This window comes from Hypanus sabinus, chromosome 4 (assembly GCF_030144855.1).
Source record: "Hypanus sabinus isolate sHypSab1 chromosome 4, sHypSab1.hap1, whole genome shotgun sequence".
Lineage (NCBI taxonomy): Eukaryota > Metazoa > Chordata > Chondrichthyes > Myliobatiformes > Dasyatidae > Hypanus > Hypanus sabinus.
Genome location: NC_082709.1, coordinates 20,832,166 through 20,853,559, shown reverse-complemented (window position 1 = coordinate 20,853,559; position 21,394 = coordinate 20,832,166). Strand labels below are relative to the sequence as shown.

Genomic DNA, 21,394 nt, shown 5'->3' with positions numbered 1-21,394 from the left:
TGCTAAAACTCTTCAGAACGGAGGAAGAAAGGCTGGGGAGAACAGGTAATCTCCTCCCCAGCCAGGTAATCTGGGAAGGTACGGTGAGAAGCTGGCTTCAGCTCCGTACCCGGATGTGAAAGAAACAGAAAAGCCCCCTCCCTATAATGAGGAAGGAACCCCTAAGCAGTGCCCCCTGCTGACGGGAACAGTAAACATGCAGGGAGAAGTACAAGTTTGAGATAATGAGGAGGAAAAAAAGACAATACGAGAAGGAAAACACTACGATATGGAAGGAGATACAGGCAGAAAGGATAAAGGTGGAACAGGCAAAGAGAGAAATGAAAGAAGAGATTGAACTGATGAAATACTTCAGAGAGGAAAAGGAGTATGAGGAGTATCAGTTATACCATAGAAATAAACAGACTAGAAAAGAAAGTGGCTCATAAGGGCATGAAGAGATGAGGCATTCAAGAGGAAGTGGAAAAAAGATAGGAGACAAGAGTCTTGGAGAAACACAAGAGAGAAGGGAATCGAGCACGAGTAAGGATCATGAGGAGTCCCTGCCACAAGTGTACAGACAAAAGAGAAGGTGACTCAATGGAAAAGCAAGAGTTAAGTGGAGAGAGAGTGATTGCGAGTATTTGTGGGGAAGAGGTAGGAGGCAGAAGCCTAGAAGAGCAGAAGAAGGCAGTAGGGAAGCGACTTGCGGAAGTAGAGAGAGAGCTAGAGAAGTTACTGACAGGGGATTGCCAGAGGAGATGCGAAAAATACTCCAGGGGCCAACCAAGTATTGAATCAGGACAGAAAGGAAGGACTCCACAGGGAGACCGAGAGAAGAAGAGGACCCCGGAGACATTTGTGTGGGAGGCAGTAAAGACATACCCTGAGACAGATGGGGAGTCAGGTGAGGGGACGAGCCAGGGCAGGTGGGAAGAAGGAGGAAGAATGATGCCATTGTTAGTTAAAGGATCAGGACAAGTGCAGTATATCCCTTGGGGATCCCAGGACCTAGAAGGGCTGAAAAACACTCTGCCCAATCTAAATGAAGGAGCAGGGAAATGGATTAGAGCCTTTGAAGAAGAAACGGTGGGACGATTATTGGCTATGGGAGATTTGAAGGCACTATTGATAAGGTTGATGGGAACCTCCAAATTTAACGAACTAATGGAAATGGCTGGCATAGTAAACTCGAACGACCCAAGAACTGATGGAGATGGGTTTGACAGAGTGAGGCAGAGGGTATGGCAGGCCCTCAGGAAACTTTATCTACCCAAAGTGGACCCGAAAGCCTTAAAGGGGGATCCACTGGGAGACACTGAAAACCCAGCAGCCTACGTAGAAAACCAGTTGAAAAGATGGAGACTGGAGACTGAGCAAGAGGTGGAAAATAGCTTATTTATCACCACACTGTTCCGACATAGCATTTTGGATGCAATGCCTCTGCAAGTAAAATCCAAACTGGAGGAAATGGTTGGGCTGACGTCAATGACCCCACAAGAATTTAGAGACAACATAGTCCATGCAGTTGAGAAATAGCGGAAAGACAAACGAAGGTTGGCTGAGCAGCAGGAAGAGGTGCAAAGAAAGTTAATACAAATGCAGCTCGAAGAACTCAAAAAGAAGGAAAAAGAGAAAAGCAAAAAGATGCTGCCAGCAACCACCAGTCCGAGTACAGCCATCGAACTGGTTGAAGCACCGCTATGTGGAGGAACCAATCATACTGTAAGACAAGGGCCGGAAAAACCCATGCCAATAATCAACGTCTTTGGAAGAGCATTCCCACAAATGCCCTATCAGGAACAGACTAAATTCAAGTAGCCCAGACAGGACTGGAAGTCCCAAGGAGGGGGACAGAGGAGCTATGGGCAGAGGGGACCAGTGAGGAAACAGGGGGAAAGAGAGGTAGAGAGATTGTGCTGGGGATGTAATCAGCCAGGTCACATGAGAAGAGATTATCCATTTACACCATGGCCTGTCACTAAAGTTTAGCCAAGGACCAGCCCCCACAGGCCCAAGCGGACCTGTGAACCCCTATGCAAGGTATTAGGGGTGCCCCGAGAACTCGAGTGGGAAGGGACATTACCCAATGATAACAAGGGAGGCAGACGAGGAACCCATTGTTCAGGTTATGTTAGAAGGGCAACTGACACCAATGATGATAGATACTGGAGCCACGTACACTTGCGTACAGCCACAGTATGCCCTTCACCTTCCCATGTCAGGAAAGTTTATTAAGATGGTAGGGTTCTCGGGGAAAACACAGTTGACACAGTGCAAGGCTCCAGTGCACTTGAGAATGGGAAATAAAGGAATTGTTTTGCCGGTGCTAGTATTTAAAGGAACTCCGATTAATTTGTTAGGCAGAGATGCCTTATTGAAACTGGAATTAAAATTAGAATGCACCTGAAATGGGGTGAGTGTGGAAAGAGCAGGGGCTCAATTGATAGCATGAGAAGACAAGAAGGCTAATGTCTTTTGGATAGGAGACATTGCAGATCAGTTTCAGGAAACCTGGGAAAAATGGAAAAAGGGCGTGCAGGCTATATTACCCATGGCTGTAATGCCCAAATCTGAGCTACATTGTACAGTGATTTTTGACGAGACTCAGAACAGGGAGTTAGAGGAGAGATGGCACCTGGAGGAATGTACCCAACAGCACCTGGAAGGGGAGGCTGTGATAATTGGAAAGCAAGGGGCAGCTTTACAAGTTAAGTGGAACACCTTTTTAGAAAAATGGTACAGGATACCGAAGGCTGCGCCCCACATAATGTTGTTAGTAAACAAGGGATATTAGTCTAAAGACTTAGGACCCTTAGTTAAGTGTGCTGAACCCATAACAGTGTGGAGGAGAATCACGCCAGAGGTATCAGAAGACAACAATTGCATTAAAATAATGGTAAGTGTAGATATGGTAGGGACAGTGAGAGAGGTCGAAATAACTCCCCAACCACACATGCCATTGCTGGGAAAGGAAAGAGACCAGCAGAAAGATAGGATAGATGAGTTGCCATCAATTCTGTGGTCACAGCATGAGACGGACGTAGGAAAATAAAAACAGCTAGTCCGGTGGAAATAAGGCTGAAAAGGGGAGCAATTCCACCCAGGAGACCACAATACCCTCTAAGACCAGAAGCAGAAGAGGGAATAGCATCGACAGTGCAGGGGTTGCTTGAAATAGGAGTGCTTAAAACTGCTGGTCTTAAAAGCAGATAAATCTAAGTGGAGATTGGTGCATGATTTGCGAGCGGTAAATGATGTGGTAGAGGACTGGCCAGCATTAGTCCCCAACCCACACACGCTTCTGACTAATGTTCCACCAGAAGCAAGTTTTTTTTTCAGTGATTGATTTGTGTTCGGCTTTCTTCAGCATTCCTCTAGCCGACCAGTGTCAGTATCCGTTTGCAATTACTTACAGAGGTGCTCAGTATTCCTATACCAGAATGTCACAAGGATTTAAACATTCACATGTTTTTAATCAGGTGTTGAAGGCAGACCTAGAGGGCATACCACTGGAAAGTACATTGTTACAGTATGTGGATGACCTGTTGATTTGCTCCCACAGTAAGGAACAGTGTGAGCAGGACACTATCTGTTAGAGAAGCTGGTGCACAGAGGACATAAAGTATCCAAAAAGAATCTGCAATTTTGCATGCAGCAAGTGGTATACTTAGGCAGGGTAATATCCAAGGGAGTAAAGGCGATAGCACCAGATCAGATTGAGGCAATAACTAAGGCCCCAAAACCCCAGACTGCAGGGCAGATGATGACATTTTTGGGAATTGCAGGGTACAGCTCAGATTGGATAGGAGAATATGCTGAGATTATAGCAGGAATTGCAGACAGCACCAGCATTAGCTTTGTCTGACTACGAGAAGGTTTTTCATTTGTATGTATCCAACCAACAGGAGGGTTATGTCACAGCGGTTCTAACACAAGAGACAGGCACAAGAAAAGCAAAGCAGCTGATAGCATACTACAGTATGAGACTAGATGAGGTAGCTCAGGGGTATCCACCCTGTTATCAGGGATTGGCGGCGCTGTACTATGCATATGAAAAGGCATCATCTGTAACCCTGGGCTATCCTGTGACTCTGTACACACACCACAAAGTAGCAGAATTGCTGGAAAGAGGGAAATTTGTGCTGACACCACCCAGGATAGCAGCGTATCAGATGCTATTGACATTTCCAGACATAACTATACAGAGATGCACTGCCAGTAATATAGCCGATTTTGTCCCTTTGGGCTATGAAGGAGAACCCCATGATTGTGTAGGGAAGACGATGACATTTGCCAAATTGAGAGCAGATTTACGGTCAGAACCACTAGAGGATGCAGATTAAAAAGGTTCTGTTCGTAGATGGCTCTTGTTACAGGGATTATGATGGAAATCATGCAGGGTTCTCAGTAGTGCAGCAGGATCAGTCGAGCTATAAGATTATTAGGATGGAGTCCTGTCCCCAACCATGTTCCGCCCAACTAGCAGAAATCAAAGCCCTGACAGCTGCGTGTGAAATGATGGAAGGTGAGAAAGTAGACAGTTATACTGATTTGGCATATGGTCATGGAGTATGCCATTTGTTCGGAGCAGTGTGGAAACAGAGGTTTTAAAAAAAGCAGTGGAGATCCCATACAACATTGTCAGCAAATTCTAGACTTAATAAAAGCCATAATGAAACCTAAAGCATTGGCTATAGTAAAATGCCAGGCACATAAAAAGGGAAACAATGTAATAATAAAGGGAAATCAAACTGCGGACGAGGCAGCCAGAAAAGCGTCTGGATTGTACATCAGCTGTCATTGCCCCCCAGGTAGGCCTAGCTCCAGAACCTGTGGCAGAGGACCTAACTGAAATACAAGGTAAGGCAACTTTGGCAGAACAGACAATGTGGAGACGAAGGGGGGCCAAGCAGAACCCGGAAGGCTTGTGGAGCATGGAAGACGGTTTGTTGGTAGCGCCCACCCCTTTACTGACGATTCTGATTTCAGAAGCGCATGGGATTGACCATTGTGCAAGGGGGGAAGTGATAAAGAAAATAAAGGAGGATGGTTTTTGGTCACCTTATTTACAGGCTTCAGTGGACTTTGTCTTGTCACAGTGCGAGGTATGCGCACAGAATGCAGGGTTCAGACATCAGTTGTTTGACTGGTTAGAAAGTAGACTCAGAGGATGGGGAGCATGGCTGTCTAAAATGGCAATGACTGTCAGTATTGTATTGTTGAACTGTGCGCTTGTGCTGTGCTGTTTTCTTCCTTGTCTCAAGTCTCTTGTAGTGCGTGCTGCAACCAAACAATTTCCGATGCTCGTGGCAATTACTGAAGCAAGCTTAGTGTAGAAAGAAACACCGAAAATGTATCGTTACAGCCTACAACACCTGCAGGATGAACAAGAGCAAAACGACAGTGTGGGAGTAGATTATAAGGGCTTCTGAGTTTTTTTTCCCTGTTCTCAGGTACAAAGGGACAGGTTTTTGGCTCAGCGGCCCAGGCTAACAGGGAGAGAATACTTCGAGGTCTTGGCACAGAAAATTATAGTTTAACCCGAGATTTGGGAATAAGTGCTTGAGTTTATTGGGGCATTTGTGCGCAGACTCTTAGTCTTCTTTCTCAGTGTGAGACCTATGGGTCTCAAAGGGGGAATATATCGGAGTATAAAAGTTGCATTGTTTGCTGTGTAACCAAAACTATGTAGTCAGCTTTGAGCTTGCTATTTTGCTATGCATGTATCCAATTTAGTAGGAGAATGAAATCTTAAGAATGTAGAAGATAATGGAGTGTTAATGAGAGGTAGCTAAGAGATGTAGATTAGAACATGATTAAGTCAATGGGTAGAAACAATAGTGGTGGATGTACTTGTGATAAACAACTGTAGACCGATTGGATATGCTAATGCAGCTAAACCAGGAGATTGCCATAAAAAATACTATGTACAAGGATCGGTGGGCAATCAGCGACTAGCTCAATGACCGTCTCAGCTTTGATTTGCAAATTAAAGTTTAACCCTTCTTGAAGAATCTTCTGTGTCTCCTGGTCGTTTGTGGGGCACGAGAAACCACGACAAAGACAGATCCAAAGTACCTGTTTAACTTCAGCCTGACATTTATATCATGGATTAAATTAAGATATTATAAGCCTTTGGCTTCGGTTCTTACCAATAATCAGAGATCTCCCTTTTTTCAGCTGTTTTGTGGCAGGAGGCAAGGCTGTCCTTTAAGTCCTTTAACATTTGATATTGCTTTGGAACCCTTAGCCATTGTTATTCATGATACACCTAACATTTTTGGTACTACCCATGGGGAAGGGACATATAAGCTATCACTATATGCTGATGGTTTGTTATCTCTGATCCTGAGAGATCTATTCCTGTTATTTTATCTTTGCTTGCTCAGTTTAGCAGCTTTTCTGGTTATAAACTGAATTTTAATAAGAGTGAATTATTCCCATTAAATATGCAAGTTCCAATCTATAAACATCTACCATTTAAAGTAGTTAGAGATAACTTTACTTATTTGGGTATTAAAATCACCAAGAAACATAAGGATTTATTTAAAGTTAACTTTTTACCTTTAATTGACCAAATCAAGCAACTTGTTACTCAATGGTCCCCATTGTCTTTGTCATTGGTTGGTTGAATCAATGCTATTAAGATGATAGTTTTACCCAAATTTTTATATTTATTTCAAGCACTACCAATTTTTATTCTTAAATCTTTTTTTGATATTATTGATTACAAAATATCCTCGTATGTGTGGCAGAATAAAAATCCTAGACTAAGTAAAAAAATACTTACAGAAGTCTAAGAAGGAAGGTGGGTTGGCTTTGCCAAACCTAAGATTTTACTACTGGGCAGTTAATATCCGATATTTAATATTTTGGACACAGGAATCGGCGACATTACAAGCCCACAATGGCTTGTAGTGTAGTGTAAACCTGTACAAGACTTTTCATTGTTCTCTATTTTAGGATCTTCGCTTCCCTTTGTTTTATCCAAACTGAATAAACAAGTTAACCCTACAGTTAAATATACATTACGAATATGGTTTCAACTTCGTAAATTTTTTGGTTTGAATAAGTTCATCTTATCAAGCCCTATAATATCTAACTTTTTTTCAACCCTCTTTTATGGACCAAGCCTTTGTGCTATGGAAAATGAGAGGTATAACATGTTAGTGATTTATTTTTAGATAGTTGTTTTATGTCCAATAAATATAATTTGTCTGGAACCCATTTTTTTAAAAAAAATATTTACAAATTAGCAATGTTTTGAATAATAGGTTACAGTCCTTTCCAAATTTATACCCAATTGATATTATGGAAAAATTCCTAGGTTTGAATCCCTGTCAGAAGGGTTCAGTAGCCGTCATTTATAATATGATCATGAAAATACAACCAGGGATAGACAATAGACAATAGGTGCAGAAGTAGACCATTCGGCCCCTCGAGTCTGCACCGCCATTCTGAGATCATGGCTGATCATTCACTATCAATACCCAGTTCCTGCCTTGACCCCATATCCCTTGATTCCCCTATGTCTGATAAAATTAAGAAGGAATGGGAAAAAGAACTTCATTGTCCTTTACCTACACAGTGAGAGAAAATTCTACAGTTAGTTAACTCCTCTTCTATTTGTGCCAAACATGCCCTAATACAATTCAGAGGTGTACATAGGGCTCATATGTCCAAGGACAAACTTGTTCCATTTTATTCTCATGTTAATCCAATCTGTGACAGATGTCACTCTGAAGTTGCCTCATTGACTCACATGTTTTGGTCTTGCCCTTGTTTGCAAAATTACTGGAAAGATATTTTTGGCATTATTTCAACAGTTTTGAATATTGAATTGTAACTTCACCCTATTATTGCAATCTTCGGCTTACCAATGGTGGATAACAGTTGTTTATCCCTCTCAGCTCAGCGGATGATTGCATTTGCCACATTAATGGCTAGAAGATCTATCCTATTGAACTGGAAAGAAATTAATCCCCCAACTACATTTCAATGGCTTTCCCAAACTATTTCTTGTTTAAGTTTAGAAAAAATTAGAAGTGTCATTTTTGACATCTCGGTCAAATTTGAAGAAACCTGGAGACCATTTATTCAACATTTTCATATGAGTTAAACTGACATTTCCCAATTATTTTCTTATCATCTTTAATTATTTGCATAGGGGTGCGGAGTTATTGACACTACTGTGTATATTTGATATGATACAATAGCCCATGTCAGTTAGGTTAGTTTCTTTTTCCATTTTTTGTAACATACTATGAGTTTGGGAGGTTATTATATTTGGATTATTAACTGTTTGTATTTGTATTCTAGTCTATCAATTATGTACTCTCAAGCTCTCCATGTTTTTCTTCTTATGTTTGTTCGAAAATAAAAAGATTATAAAAGAAAAAGAAAGGTAAAATATATACAATATACTAAGACAAACGTTTGACTAACTGACGCTAAATAATACTGGATGTTCCAACTTACTTAGTAAGAGAACTTCTGATTTTTTTTCGATCCTGATCCACGATAACCTATGCACATCCTCCCGTATACTTTAAATCATTTCTAGGTTACTTATAATACCTAATACAATGTAAATGCTATGTAAAATAGTTGTTATACTGCATTGTTTAGGGAATAATGACAAGAAAAATAGTCTGTACATGCTTGAACAACAAATGCTAAAAGAGCACTTCTGGGTTTTCTCGATTCACGGTTGGTTGAATTTGCGCATGCAAAACTTGCGGATAAGGAGGGCCGACTGTGTATATTAATGATTAATGGATTTGTGGCTAAATTTGTTGACGATACAAAGACAGGTGGAGAAGCGGGTAGTGTTGAGGAAACAGAGAGCCTGCAGAGACTTAAATAGTTTAGGGGAATGGGCAAAAATGTGGCAAAAGAAATACAATGTTGGAAAGTGTATGGTCATGCACTTTGGTGGAAGAAATAAAAAGGAAGACTTATTTAGATGGGGAGAGAATTCAAAATGCAGAGATGCAAAGGGACTTGGGAGGTTAACCTCCAGCTTGAGTCCGTGGTGAAGATGATGAATGAAATATTGGCATTCATTTCTAGAGGTTTAGAATATCAGAGCAGGGATGTGATGTTGAGGCTCTATAAGGCACCCATGAGGCCACACTTGGGAGTATTGTGTGCAGTTTTGGGCTCCTTATTTTAGAATGGATATACTGACATTGGAGAGGGTTCAGAGAAGATTCACAAGAATAATTCCAGGAATGAAAGGGTTACCGTATAAGGAACGTCTAGCACCTCTTGGGCTGTATTCCCTGGAGTTCAGGACAATGAGAGGGGGAGATCTCATAGAAACATTCAAATTTTAAAAAGCTCGAACAGAGTAGATATGGCAAAGTTATTTCCCATGGTACGGGAGTCTAGGACAAGAGTGCACAACTTCAGGATTGAACAGAAATGTGAAGATGTGGAGAGGGTGGTAAATCTGTGGAATTTGTTGCTATGAGTGGCTGTGGAGGCCAGGTCATTAGGTGCATTTATGGCAGAGATAGATAGGTCTTGTTTAGCCAGAGCATCAAAGGGTATGGGTGAAGGCAGGGGAGTGAGGATGACCAGAAGAATTGCATCAGACCATGATTGAATGACGGAGCAGACTCGATGGGCTGAATGGCCGCCTTCTGCTCCTATAGCTTATGGTCTTATATTACAAAAATTACGTTAATCCAGGAAAAACAATAAACAATGTGGTTTTTAAGAGGACAAAACAGAAGTCTTGCACAGCTACTCACCTGAACAATTGTGGTTGAGGGAGCTGAAAAAAGATTAAAAGGTATCAGAATAAACAATGTTTGGATAGAACAGACATTTAATTATGTTATGATGACATGTTTTATGTGATTTATGCTTAAGTACATCATATAACATTTTTGTACAAATATTTTGATAGCATTCTCTTCTAAGGAAGCTTCTGTGCAAAGGAGAATTAGTGTAATATTATTTTCCAGTGATTACAATGATATACATAAATGGAATATAATCTACATCTGAATTACAAAAGTAATAGAGGTTCAAAAGATTTCAGATTAACATGATGATTGCACAACAGAATCTAGAACAACATCCTTACATTTGTTTTATTTCTCTCTGCAGGATTTACTTATTGGGATACAGCCCTTCCAGCTCTCTGAGCCCAGCAATCATCTGATTTAATCACTAGACAAATTATGAGACACTTTACAATGACCAATTAACCTACCAACTGGTACGTCTTTGGACTGTAGAATGAAACTGAAGCACTGGGAGGAAACCCATGTGGTCACAGGGAGAGTGTACAAACTGCTTACAGGCAGTGATGAAAATTGAACCTGGGTGCTCTGTACTGTAAAGTGTTGTGCTAAAAACTACGTTACTCCACTACCACTATGTTTATTTTCTACAGATAAACAACAAGGTTCTATTCAAAAGGCAATATTGCTTGTTGTCATTGCCATGAATTAATATTTTGAAGTTATTCAAGTTTCCACACCATGAAAAAACTGACAAAGAAATTTAAAGTGAGAGTACTTGCCTGATGTTACTTCTGCTGCGGTAGTGCTCACTCCTGGCTGTTGAAATAAAAGTAACATATTAATATAAAAATTATATACATTTAGTTCGTAACCAATTATACAATTGCAAGGAAAATATACATTACAAAATTGTGTTAATATATTGTGTTGTATGATTACAAACAATAGTTAGAGACAAAAAATAATTGTGTGTAATAGAAGTATCAAAGAGTTAAATAAAAAGAGGAAGGAGAAAGTATGCCACTAAACAAGAGGAAAAGAGAGAAAATCACTAAAAAATGAACACAAAGCAGAAATACAAAGGAAGGCAAATTTAAAGAGAAGCAGATAGTTTCATTTAGGAGGAAATACAACAGGCTAAGAAAGAAAAAGTGAGAAAACAAGAGAGAAAGAGACAAGGAAAAAGAATCCAGGCAGTAAAAGGACCAGAGGGTGTGGCAAGGCAAGTTAGACAAAGTGGAAAAAGCAGGAGAGGAAACCAGTAAAATTGTAGTGAACTAATTACTGCAAGAGACCTAAAGGTGACTTAATGAGAGTGAAGGTAACAGATAAGTCAGTGAGAAAGGGCGGGGATGCAAGATACAGTTATGGAAAACAGGGATGAAGTGAGTTCAAAACAGAAATGGCAGCGCAGTCTGACGAGAGGTGGGCCAATGTGGATTGAATGAAAGAAACCAGCTCGTAGGATGCAGAAAGCAGGAAATGGTTGCAGGGGTTGGGATGGGGAATAAAACAGGCAAGAAACAGCAATGGAGGGAATAGGGAAGAGAGATGGTAGAGAAGGGTGAAGCAGATGAAAGACAGTTGTGAAGGGCAAAGCATTGAAGGGATGGTGGGCAAGAGGTGAAACACACAAGAGAGATAGGGAAACACCCATGTGGGTCAGGAATTGGTGAGGAGCAGACAATACTAAAGTGTATGTGTTAGTAAAGTGGAGAACCAGAAATATGAAAGTAAAGTGGAGGTTGCATTAAGTATAGGGATGCTGTTGCTAACACGTGAGAAGGATGGGGGGGGGGTGGGGAGGAGGTGAACTGGTAACAAGAATGGTGAGAAAAATAACTGAGAGGCAGAAGGAGCAAACTAATGATATGGATGAGGGTTGGGGGATGAAAAAGCCTCAAGAATGAAGGAAATGGGAAAAACTCAAGGGAATGTGAGCAGGAAATGCAAGCAAAACATGGATGGGGTGAGAGGGAGAATTGGGCAAGTTTACAAAAAAAAGTGAAAGATTTGCAAATTATTCATGTAGAAACTGTATTAAGATGAAAGAAGGAAGTGAGGACATTCTGAAACTTAGTGATTTTAACACAGGACTCAGCTGGCACCATGGTGCTTGAACACTGAAATGAAAATTCTTATACAGAAAGTACGTGATAGAGAGTAAAGAAGGGAAGATGTCCTATATTTTCAATGAAGTGAGGCACTCCTTCAACAGCAATGGAAGAAGGTAATTGTGGCAGTTAGTGTCATGTGTTTAACCCTGAAGACCAAACAGTGCAGTTAGAAGTTCAATGACATCAAGGTCAGCACACGCATATTAAATATCATCACTAATATTAATTGCATGAATCAGACAATCCCCATCACTCATCTACAAATTATCTGCAAATAAACATTCATGACAAGCATTCATATATTTCACAATACATACATCCACTCTGGCTTACTGAGCTTCAACAGACATCACCCAGACAAATCGTGCTCTCTTATAGGTCACTGGTGACAACAATATCAATTGTTGTATCACCTTGCTCCTTAAAGAGAGTTACTACCGTAACTACAGAAACCATTAAAACGATCATGGCCAGTGACATGATTGAACCTAAAGATGTCAGGATCCTCACACACCATCTTTCTCCTCAATCTTGTCTTCCCCTTTGGTCTATTTTAATGCACAAGCTAAAGGTAGTCTAAACCTAAACATTCAGACAGCCACTAGATAATGAACACGTTCCAATTTTACAGGTGTTCATTAAGTAGAACAATACACAATAATTACTCAATATGATGACCATACTTCCATATTATTGTAATGGCATCAAAACTCATACAACTGATAAAAAATACTAAAAGTAAAGAGAGGAAACTAATTCTGCTGTTCAAGTCGGACAAATGCAAGTCAGACTTCTGAATTGAACAATATTATGAGAGCTCATTCATATGTACAAATGTCCTTATGTTGGATATTCACAACTCAGGGATGGCCTGTACTCAAGACCCATGTACTTGGACAGAGTAGGACAGTTAACATCTAATATACACAGTACTTACATACTAACACAACAGGTAATTTACAAGTTTAAGAGTAGGTACCTCTACGCAGTAAGACCCAAGCTCAAATGGAGACCAGGCAGAGCAGATGGAAGTGCAATCTTGGGTGCCAGCTCTGCAAAGAACTGTAGTGCAGAGAACTCAGACGAGCACTCTAATGGGCACCCTAAAACTGTTGGCTGAGAGATACATCTAATAAAACAATTTGTCTATTGTCAGGTCTGCCAGAAAGCCTGAGTGCAATGTCAAGGAGCATGGAAGAGTCCAGCACCAACTTTACACAGAGCTTTATGCAGTTTGTAGCCTATCCTATCCAGTATGAAATTGTTTAGCAACTCCATTACAATACTTATGGACCATAACAAGATTCAGCCCTTTTTTTTGGCTTATGTCTTGTTTGCAATGAAACACAGACAGGAGTCAGATAACATCTGATGATGTAGTGAGACCTCAGGTTTTTAGCATACAAGTTTATAATGCTACTGTGAAATAATCACAAATCTGGTTACCAGAATTCAAAGAGGATTGTTCAGCATCAAAACCACCTAGTAATCTGTCCACCAACAGAATGCTAGGATTGCTAAGACACCATCACCAGACAATGACAGTAACTTCAAGGAATACTTTCTTTCCACCTTCCTCATTCAATCCAATGGCATCTATGACATTAATGTTGCCAGGCCAGATACTGCTTCCACTCTTAAGAGGCAACAGTGCAAAGCCAGGCCCATTGGCCCAGTGCTGTCAGAGGTCACTATTCAAAGTTTTTTGTAATCTCCTCGATAGAAAGTCAGCAACTTTCAACCAACCACATCAGGATGAGGAAAGGCACATGGAAGACAAGCATTAAGGGAATGCAAAAGATTAGTTAACATTTTAATGCAATTTGGCAAGCTTTTATTTATAAAGTTGATTTGAAGTGTCTATTTTGTATTGGGTTTATTTTTGTATTGTAGCCAAGCATACATCGTGGTTCTCAGCACATAGGCATTGTCAGATAGAGAATTGGAGTTGTGTTTTCCATGGTACCGTGGTTAGATTTACAGACTCACTGGCCAGCAAGGATCCCTTTATGTTGCCTTATCCTTGTTCATCTTCATTCTCCTCCTCTTCTTCTTCATCCTGCTCCACAGCTGCACACTTTATTGCTGTTGGTAAGATCTGAGTTCTGAAGACATCAACGTAGTGCCATATACAGCAGACTACCACAAATTGTGACACCTGCTCTACTGTGTACTGTAAGGCTCTTCCACAATACTTTGGATGGCAAAAGCATTATCTCAGAAAGGCATTAACATGCTTTGCCACATTTGTTTGTATGCACATTTGCCACATATGCATTGCCGCACACAGCAGTCATGAACCATGTCTTTAGTTCATCCCCTTCATAACTCTGTTGCCACCTACTTTGAATTGTTCTATGCAGACGACACAGCAGAGGCATCATGACCACTGCCAGGATACCTGATAGCAGACTGGTGAAACCACAGTCTCTCTGACCAGAGAACAAATTGTATCAAAATATGCTTGAATAGTGTTTAGTGATCACCATAATACTAGGTGGAAGTAGACTGTGACATGCTACAAATATCTCCGGCTCAGATAATTTTAATATATAACAGATGACGTTCATGGTAATAGCAATACAGCCCTCATGTTATTCTAAGGCTGCAAGTGTGGGATTAGCAGGTGCAGCTTTTACATTGAAACGCAAATGTCTTTCACATTGTTCCTCACGGAAAACTCTTCCTTGAACTCCTTATGTGGATACAACTTCCTGATATCCCTCCTTCCAACACTCAACCTACCTTTCGTTTACTTTTCAATTCATTTTGATCTTCAACATTGTATATTTTTATTTGCAAATAAATGTTTTGTGTACAAGTACTGGTCATGCCAAAGTTATTCAATTCTCTATAAATATTTGCAGATTTAAAGTATTCAAGAAAGCACCAAATAATTGCAGATTCGTAGCAATATTCAGCAACAATAGATCTTTAAGTACCAATTATATGGTAAGGTTAATAAAAAAAAATAACAAGTGTACAAGTTACAAAAGTACTCATAAGATTGATCTGTTTCATTATGTGTGGCACATCTTGCTTGCTGTCGAATACATGCACACTCATTGGAACAAAGCATTTCAAAATGGCATTACTGGTGTCAATATGCAGCAAATGTTGACTGAAAACAAAACCAATCTACTTTGCTTGTTTTAGCAGCCAGAGTAGCCCACACAACAAATATGCACATAGGATGCCACAGTGAACACAGAGCACTCAAATAACATGCAGAATCACAGGTGCAGTTGGAAAGCAGAGCAAAAGAAGGAAGTCAATTCTTGCCTGGAGAAAATTTCTGGCTTCAATGTCACCAGAAATTAACTGATCTATTAACTGATGAGCAATTAAAATAGATCTTAATTATTCAGAAATAAATTCTGAGTAGAACTGAACAAAAGATGAGCACATACTATTCAGCTTTTTTTCTTTTTTTAATCTGATGATTGAATAGGAAAGAATATATAACAAAGAAATCAAGGACTAACAACAAAATTATAAGATTTTCATTCTATGGGAACGTGTTAAAAAATGTTCATTTCAATCTAAGCAGAAAATGGAAGCTGGAAATATAAAGATTAGCCAGCATCTTTTGAAAAAGAAATAGATTTAATATTTCAGGGATAATCTTTCATCAAAATTAATGAGCTAACATTCTGATGAAAGGTAATTAACTTGAAATATTTATCTTTTGCCAATGATATTGCCTAGAACAAAATTTCCAAAATTGTTTTTATTTCTAATTTCTGACACTTAGTTTTGTTTTTGCATTTTGACTAGTTTCATATTGCTTATTTTTATTTGAAAAAGATGAAGAATAAGTTATGAGCAAAGTTGCACAAATTTTACAAAGAAAATCTTTTTTGACATATACACAATGGCTTAAGTAGATTATGACTGGAATTTTCTATTTTTAAGTGGACTCAGATGAAGACTTTGACATTATGGGTCAACAAATATTGAAATATTAGTGGGAAGCTGCCACTCAGGGCATTTGCTTAATGCCTCCCAGCAGCGCTATCGCCAACCATGGTTCCAATCTTTCCCACACCCATTTAAATGTAACCTGAAGATGTACTGTTTCTGCAAAAAAAAAATTTACAAAGAGTCAGATGAATCTATGGCCAAACTATATTTGGTGGTAATTTTCTTTAATACTTTAATACATGGGCAAAGTGTTCACTTAAAAGGTATACAACTTAGAAGGGGATTGTAATGGAATGGAAACAAAAAAAACCTGCTCTATTTTTCTTCTGATATTTGAGGGTATTGAGAAATACCACGCACAAAAAAAAGATGCTTTACCGGAGGTGCAGATGCTTGTATGGGGGCAGCTGGCATACGTGACATCATCATTCCTGCCATCAGAGGAGGTATCATTCCTGGCATCTTCAGAATAAAATAGGTAAAATGATTAAAAGATTTTTATTTTAGGGCAGAAGAATGAATGAATTTTCAGACCAACCAAAGCACAAAATTGGATGATTCAGTATGCCACAAAAAAGTTACCTGTCCCATTGGTGGTGCACCCATTGGAGGAATCATTGGTGGCATCATACTCGGTGGCAAAGGTGGTATATTCGGTGGTCTCTGGCCAATAGGTGGCATGCCCATAGGTGGAAAAGGTGGTGGCATACCTGGCGGTCCCATCTTAAGAAAAAAAGCATGGATATATTTATCATTAATATTACAAAATAAAAGTAAAGAGTAAAATACCTGCAGCTAACACCACCTTGCATCAATACTTACAAATGGTGGTGGAATCATGGGAGGGGCATTTCCAAAAGATGCTGGTTGTCCTGGACCATTTGATGTATCTGATGTTGACTGACATAAAACAAAACAAGATCAATTATGCACATCTGTGCGTGAACCAATCAATATGGTATGAATTGAAAGCCATAAACTGCATGTCACCAAAATATTTGAAATCTGATTCAGCGAATTATGTTTGTTTGTTTGTTTGTGTGTGTGATGTCAATAAATTAGCTGTTTCTTTGGTCTCTGATGCTCCTAGCCAAAATGCTCATTACTCTAAGGTGTAATCGGATGATTGCTGCAACTTAGACAAAAGTCAATTTGTGCAACAGGTTTTCAGTATTTTCAAGGTATGCTACTACTGCTATAAATGAAAAATGTTTGTTAAAAAAATGTTGTTTATAAAAAATGAGTTGTCATGAAGCATGATCCTCTTACAATACTAATTAACTATATTTTAAGCAATGAATAACAGTTCTGCAGATTTCAAAATTATATGCACTTGGAATTCCCAAATCATGCACAAGTTCTTTGTTTAGTGTGCCTGCAACTGTTTCTGGAAAGTTACCTAACAATGCAGAAATAAATATATTTCCTGAACTTAATATTTATACTCAAAAAGTTTGTAAATGAAAGTATATTGAAAAAATATTTTGGGACCTGAGTCAAGAGCTTTATCAGAGGTAGACTTGACCCCTGTCATTTTGATGGCATGATCTTTGAATGAAATTCCAGCTGGACCTTAAGAGCCCAAAAAGATTAATGTTTTAAAATTTTGCAGGGAAAGAGATCATGAAAATAATCCACGTCCTTTCCATATTCTTCTGATAATCTTGTTCAAACAGGTTCAACAAATGGTACGCATTACAATTCAGCCATTTCTTTAGGGAATGAAAGATTATATTATTATCAATGCAGATGCTACTCATTGAATGATACAAAATTCAAATGAACAAGTAGATGCTTACTAAATAACTCGCGAAATCATAGCAGTGCTGTAATCACATTACTGGATGAGTATATTTTAGTCTTTGTATTACACAAATTATTCAAGACCCTCAAAGTGAACCTCATCTGGCTTTACTTAAGAACCAAATCACCGAAGGTAGATCTGAGCGACTTGGACATGAATGGAAAGAGACATTTTCCATTGAATTCAGCATACAAGTTTCCACTGATGGCTTCAATATTGACAGCCTATGTTATGTGATGTAATACTGCAAATAAAAATGAAAAATGGTAAAAATACATCACCAGGTCAGGCACTAATAGTAAATGGCCTGACATTTCCATATTTTACTTTTATTCCAGATTTCCAAGATTTGTAGTACATCCCTTAATACAGCACCATAGCCTGTTGCTAAGTTCATCAGTCACAATAATAAAACCATCAGTACAATACAGTAACCCATATTTATATAACAATTTCAAACTTTCAATCCTCAAGTCTTTGTCAAATCTTGAATTCCATTCTCCAAAATGATAATGTCTTCAATTAAAATCAAATTTTTCTTGGTCTTACTTCTCAGTGTCCTATGATATCTCAAAGGAGGGATAAAAGCAGGGAAAAAACATTCCATACTAAAGCTTGTTCTTTCCATGAAGACATTCCTTAATTCCCAAATCTTTAACAAGGCTTTCCAAATTTTGCTTCATTTGCTTTGTCTCTCTGTCTTTTGTTTCTCAGTGTTGTATCAAACAATTTCAAAATGGTGCTGCTAAGAACTATACATTGATTGAATGTAAATCTATAAACCAATCACAGCATTAAATTTAAAAATGTACAATAGTCATTTTTGCTTGAGTAATAATTACTAAATTTGATTCCACTTCTAAAACTAAAGATTTTACTCTTTCCATTTTATTGTAACAGTCTTACTACAAAAACACCTGCATTCTCCCTCTAAAACTAACAGGGACTTCAGACACATTTGTACAAATACAAGAGAGACAACATGGCTCACCCCCAAACCATTCTAATGTACCTCAAGAGATTGCAAAATGCTTGAAAAACAATTAAGAAATTGAAACAAAATTCAACAACTGTCTTGTGCACAAACAAAATCTGCCAAACACTTAGTTCAGATTTTTAACAGGAGGAGTGTAGCTCTTCATTACTTATATCCAGCTAAAATAGTTTTCCATATGAAGGATACACACTAGCATTCATTCCAAGAACATTACAAACAGGTTAGAGACTAAGAGGAGTTTCAAAGAGATTATCAACAAAATAATACACCCTTTTATTCAAAAACAACAACAAATCAAAAACATCCATCTATTTTTAACATGAGTAAAATGTCTGAACCAAAACAATGAGTTATAATAAAATCTTAACTGGAAGGCCACGCCACCATCTCTGTACATGATTACGGTAAGCCTTACATAGACGCATATACTTTTCCAAAAGCAGAAGAAAACAATGCCAAACATTCACAAGTATCAAAACTATAGTAAACCTTACATATTGATAGCAAAAGAACCATGGAAGAAAAATGAAAAAATGTCAAAATAGCTTATATGTTTATTAAGCAGGATGGCTCATGGTAAGTTCAATAAACAGTTTGAATACTGATAACTAAGATTTAGGAATTTAATGCAAACAGGTTACCTTTGCACATCAACTCAATAGACAATAGACAGTAGGTGCAGGAGTAGGCCATTTGGCCCTTCTAGCCAGCACCACCATTCACTGTGATCATGGCTGATCATACACAATCAGTACCTCATTCCTGCCCTCTCCCCATATCCCTCGACCCCGCTATCTATGAGCTCTATCTAACTCGCATAGATTCAAAAAATTTACAACCATGTCATTAATACTTTGTAATTAAATCATAGAATTATATAAAAATCATATCATGAAATGAGCTCATTCATCCTACGAATGAACTAAAGAACTACTGATTTATCTTATGTAAGATGCAATTTGAAAATAATTCTTGAAGCTGTTGACAATGAGTGAACTCCAAGATCCAGCAGGAGAGGCAAAAGATTGCTGCACCCAGAGGATTTTAGAGCGAGAGATAGGTGAATGTTTTTTTGAATGTACAACTGTATATTGAAAAATACATATCCACTTTACAGATTTACTTGTATTTGATATGTACTGACTTCCACTTCAGTGAACTATGAAGTGTTGGCAGTGTCTCAGTTTTGGTATGATTCCTTGAAATGCTTATTTGTATTTGACATGTTATGGTAACAATTACTTTAACAATCTGAAACTATAAGCCTTTTAATACAGTGAAACAGTCACAAGCCACAAAGCTACAATCAACCAACACTGACACTGAGTTAAAAGACATTAGAGAGCAATAACATTTTTAAAAAATCGTAGCAGGAGGCCAGTCAACCTTTGGAACTTATACCATTCAATAATGCCTATTATGGCCCATCTTTAACCTAAGAACTGCCTTCCTGCACTGACTGCATATCCCTGGATTTCCTGCATATCCATAACACTATCAATCAACATCCCGATATACTCTGAATACATCTCCACAGCCCTCTTGAGTAAAGAATTCCAAAGATTCATAACTTCTGCATGGAAATTTCTTCTCATCTCAATCCTGAATGGCTAATTCCTTATTTGAAACTGCGGATCTAGTCACCCAACATTCACCCCGTGAAGCTCAGCAAGAATTTTGTATGCACTGCCCAATCATTCTTTTAGTCAACAGTATACATTCAGGCAAATATATTTACAGATTGGTTTAAAAGTCTCCAAGTATTTAAGAGTGGCAGAAAGCAGAGATTTATGGTGGAATTCCAAAATTGAGGGATGGGATGCCTGTTGATGTATGCATATATGACTACATAATAGAAGCATACTCATATGACTACATAATAGAAGCATACTCACTCACAGCATATAAACAAGATTTTTTTACAGTTCAATACAAGATGTATTAATTGAGAATATGTACACAAAGGGTATTACTTTACATAGGAGAATGTATAGTATTACTACTGCAAGTACACAAATTTTCATCAATCTCAACTTGCCATTAGCTTTATCTTTCAACAACCCAAATCATTTTGAGCTCAGCATACAATAATCTTCTGTCAAACAGCAAAAAAGAGCGATTTACATATTTGCTTTAGTACTCCCAGAATCCTAAAGCAAATATGGGCTATTGCATTCACACTGCATTGCCAAGGAGCACATCATTTATCAATGGTAACATCCTACGTTGAAAAGGGTTTAAAATGTGTAGAGATCTGGCCACAATCAAGTCAAAACGACTCCAATTATACCACCATCCCACACACACATTCACACAACAATATTTTGCTCCATTCATTAACAAAACGCAGGAAATCAGCTTGTTATAATCTGTTAGTACCGCACCCGCCAGGCAGATCGAATTAATGGAGACACCGAGCGGGTAATGGGGGCCTTGAACGCGGCCTCCTCGGTCACTACCATTTGCCCACACGCGGCTGTGTTTCAGGTACTGAGCGCTCGGCGCAGCCCTGGAGAAGGTAGCCAAAGCCCCACTGCGGCTTCGCAGGCTCCGGCAGGCCTCGGAGCCGAAGCCCGGCCGGGTCCCGCTCTAACAATGGCCCCGCCGTGCGCGCTAGAGCCGCTGCACTCACCATGTTCTCGCTCCGATCGGCCTCGGCTCCGGCGCGGCCCTGACGACGCCTAACAGCAACGCGCGATCCAACTGGCTCAGCGCGACGGCAGGGTAGAGGCCAAAGGTCGCAACTTGCTCTGCAACCGAACGCAGCACCAACCCGCCACCGACAATGCTCCGCGTTGATTGGCCAAATTGG

The 21,394-nt window shown here is 39.2% G+C and overlaps 1 protein-coding gene across 4 annotated transcripts in view; it reads right to left on the bottom strand.

Annotated features, from left to right (window-relative positions):
• The window catches only part of prpf40a (PRP40 pre-mRNA processing factor 40 homolog A), an 84,558-nt gene extending 63,234 nt beyond the window's left edge, over positions 1-21,324 (bottom strand). For 2 of the 4 annotated variants that reach the window (XM_059966545.1, XM_059966546.1), the window contains exons 1-6: positions 21,215-21,307; positions 16,604-16,681; positions 16,364-16,504; positions 16,160-16,243; positions 10,520-10,556; positions 9,741-9,763 (exon numbers count right to left, since the gene is read on the bottom strand). In XM_059966545.1, coding sequence (XP_059822528.1) covers positions 9,741-9,763; positions 10,520-10,556; positions 16,160-16,243; positions 16,364-16,504; positions 16,604-16,681; positions 21,215-21,217 — 366 coding nt within the window. In that variant the 5' untranslated portion in view covers positions 21,218-21,307. Of the gene's footprint in view, positions 1-9,740; positions 9,764-10,519; positions 10,557-16,159; positions 16,244-16,363; positions 16,505-16,603; positions 16,682-21,214 lie in introns of all 4 variants that reach the window. The other 2 variants (XM_059966547.1, XM_059966548.1) reach the window with 2 other exon arrangements.
• Between the last annotated feature and the right edge of the window lie 70 nt (positions 21,325-21,394).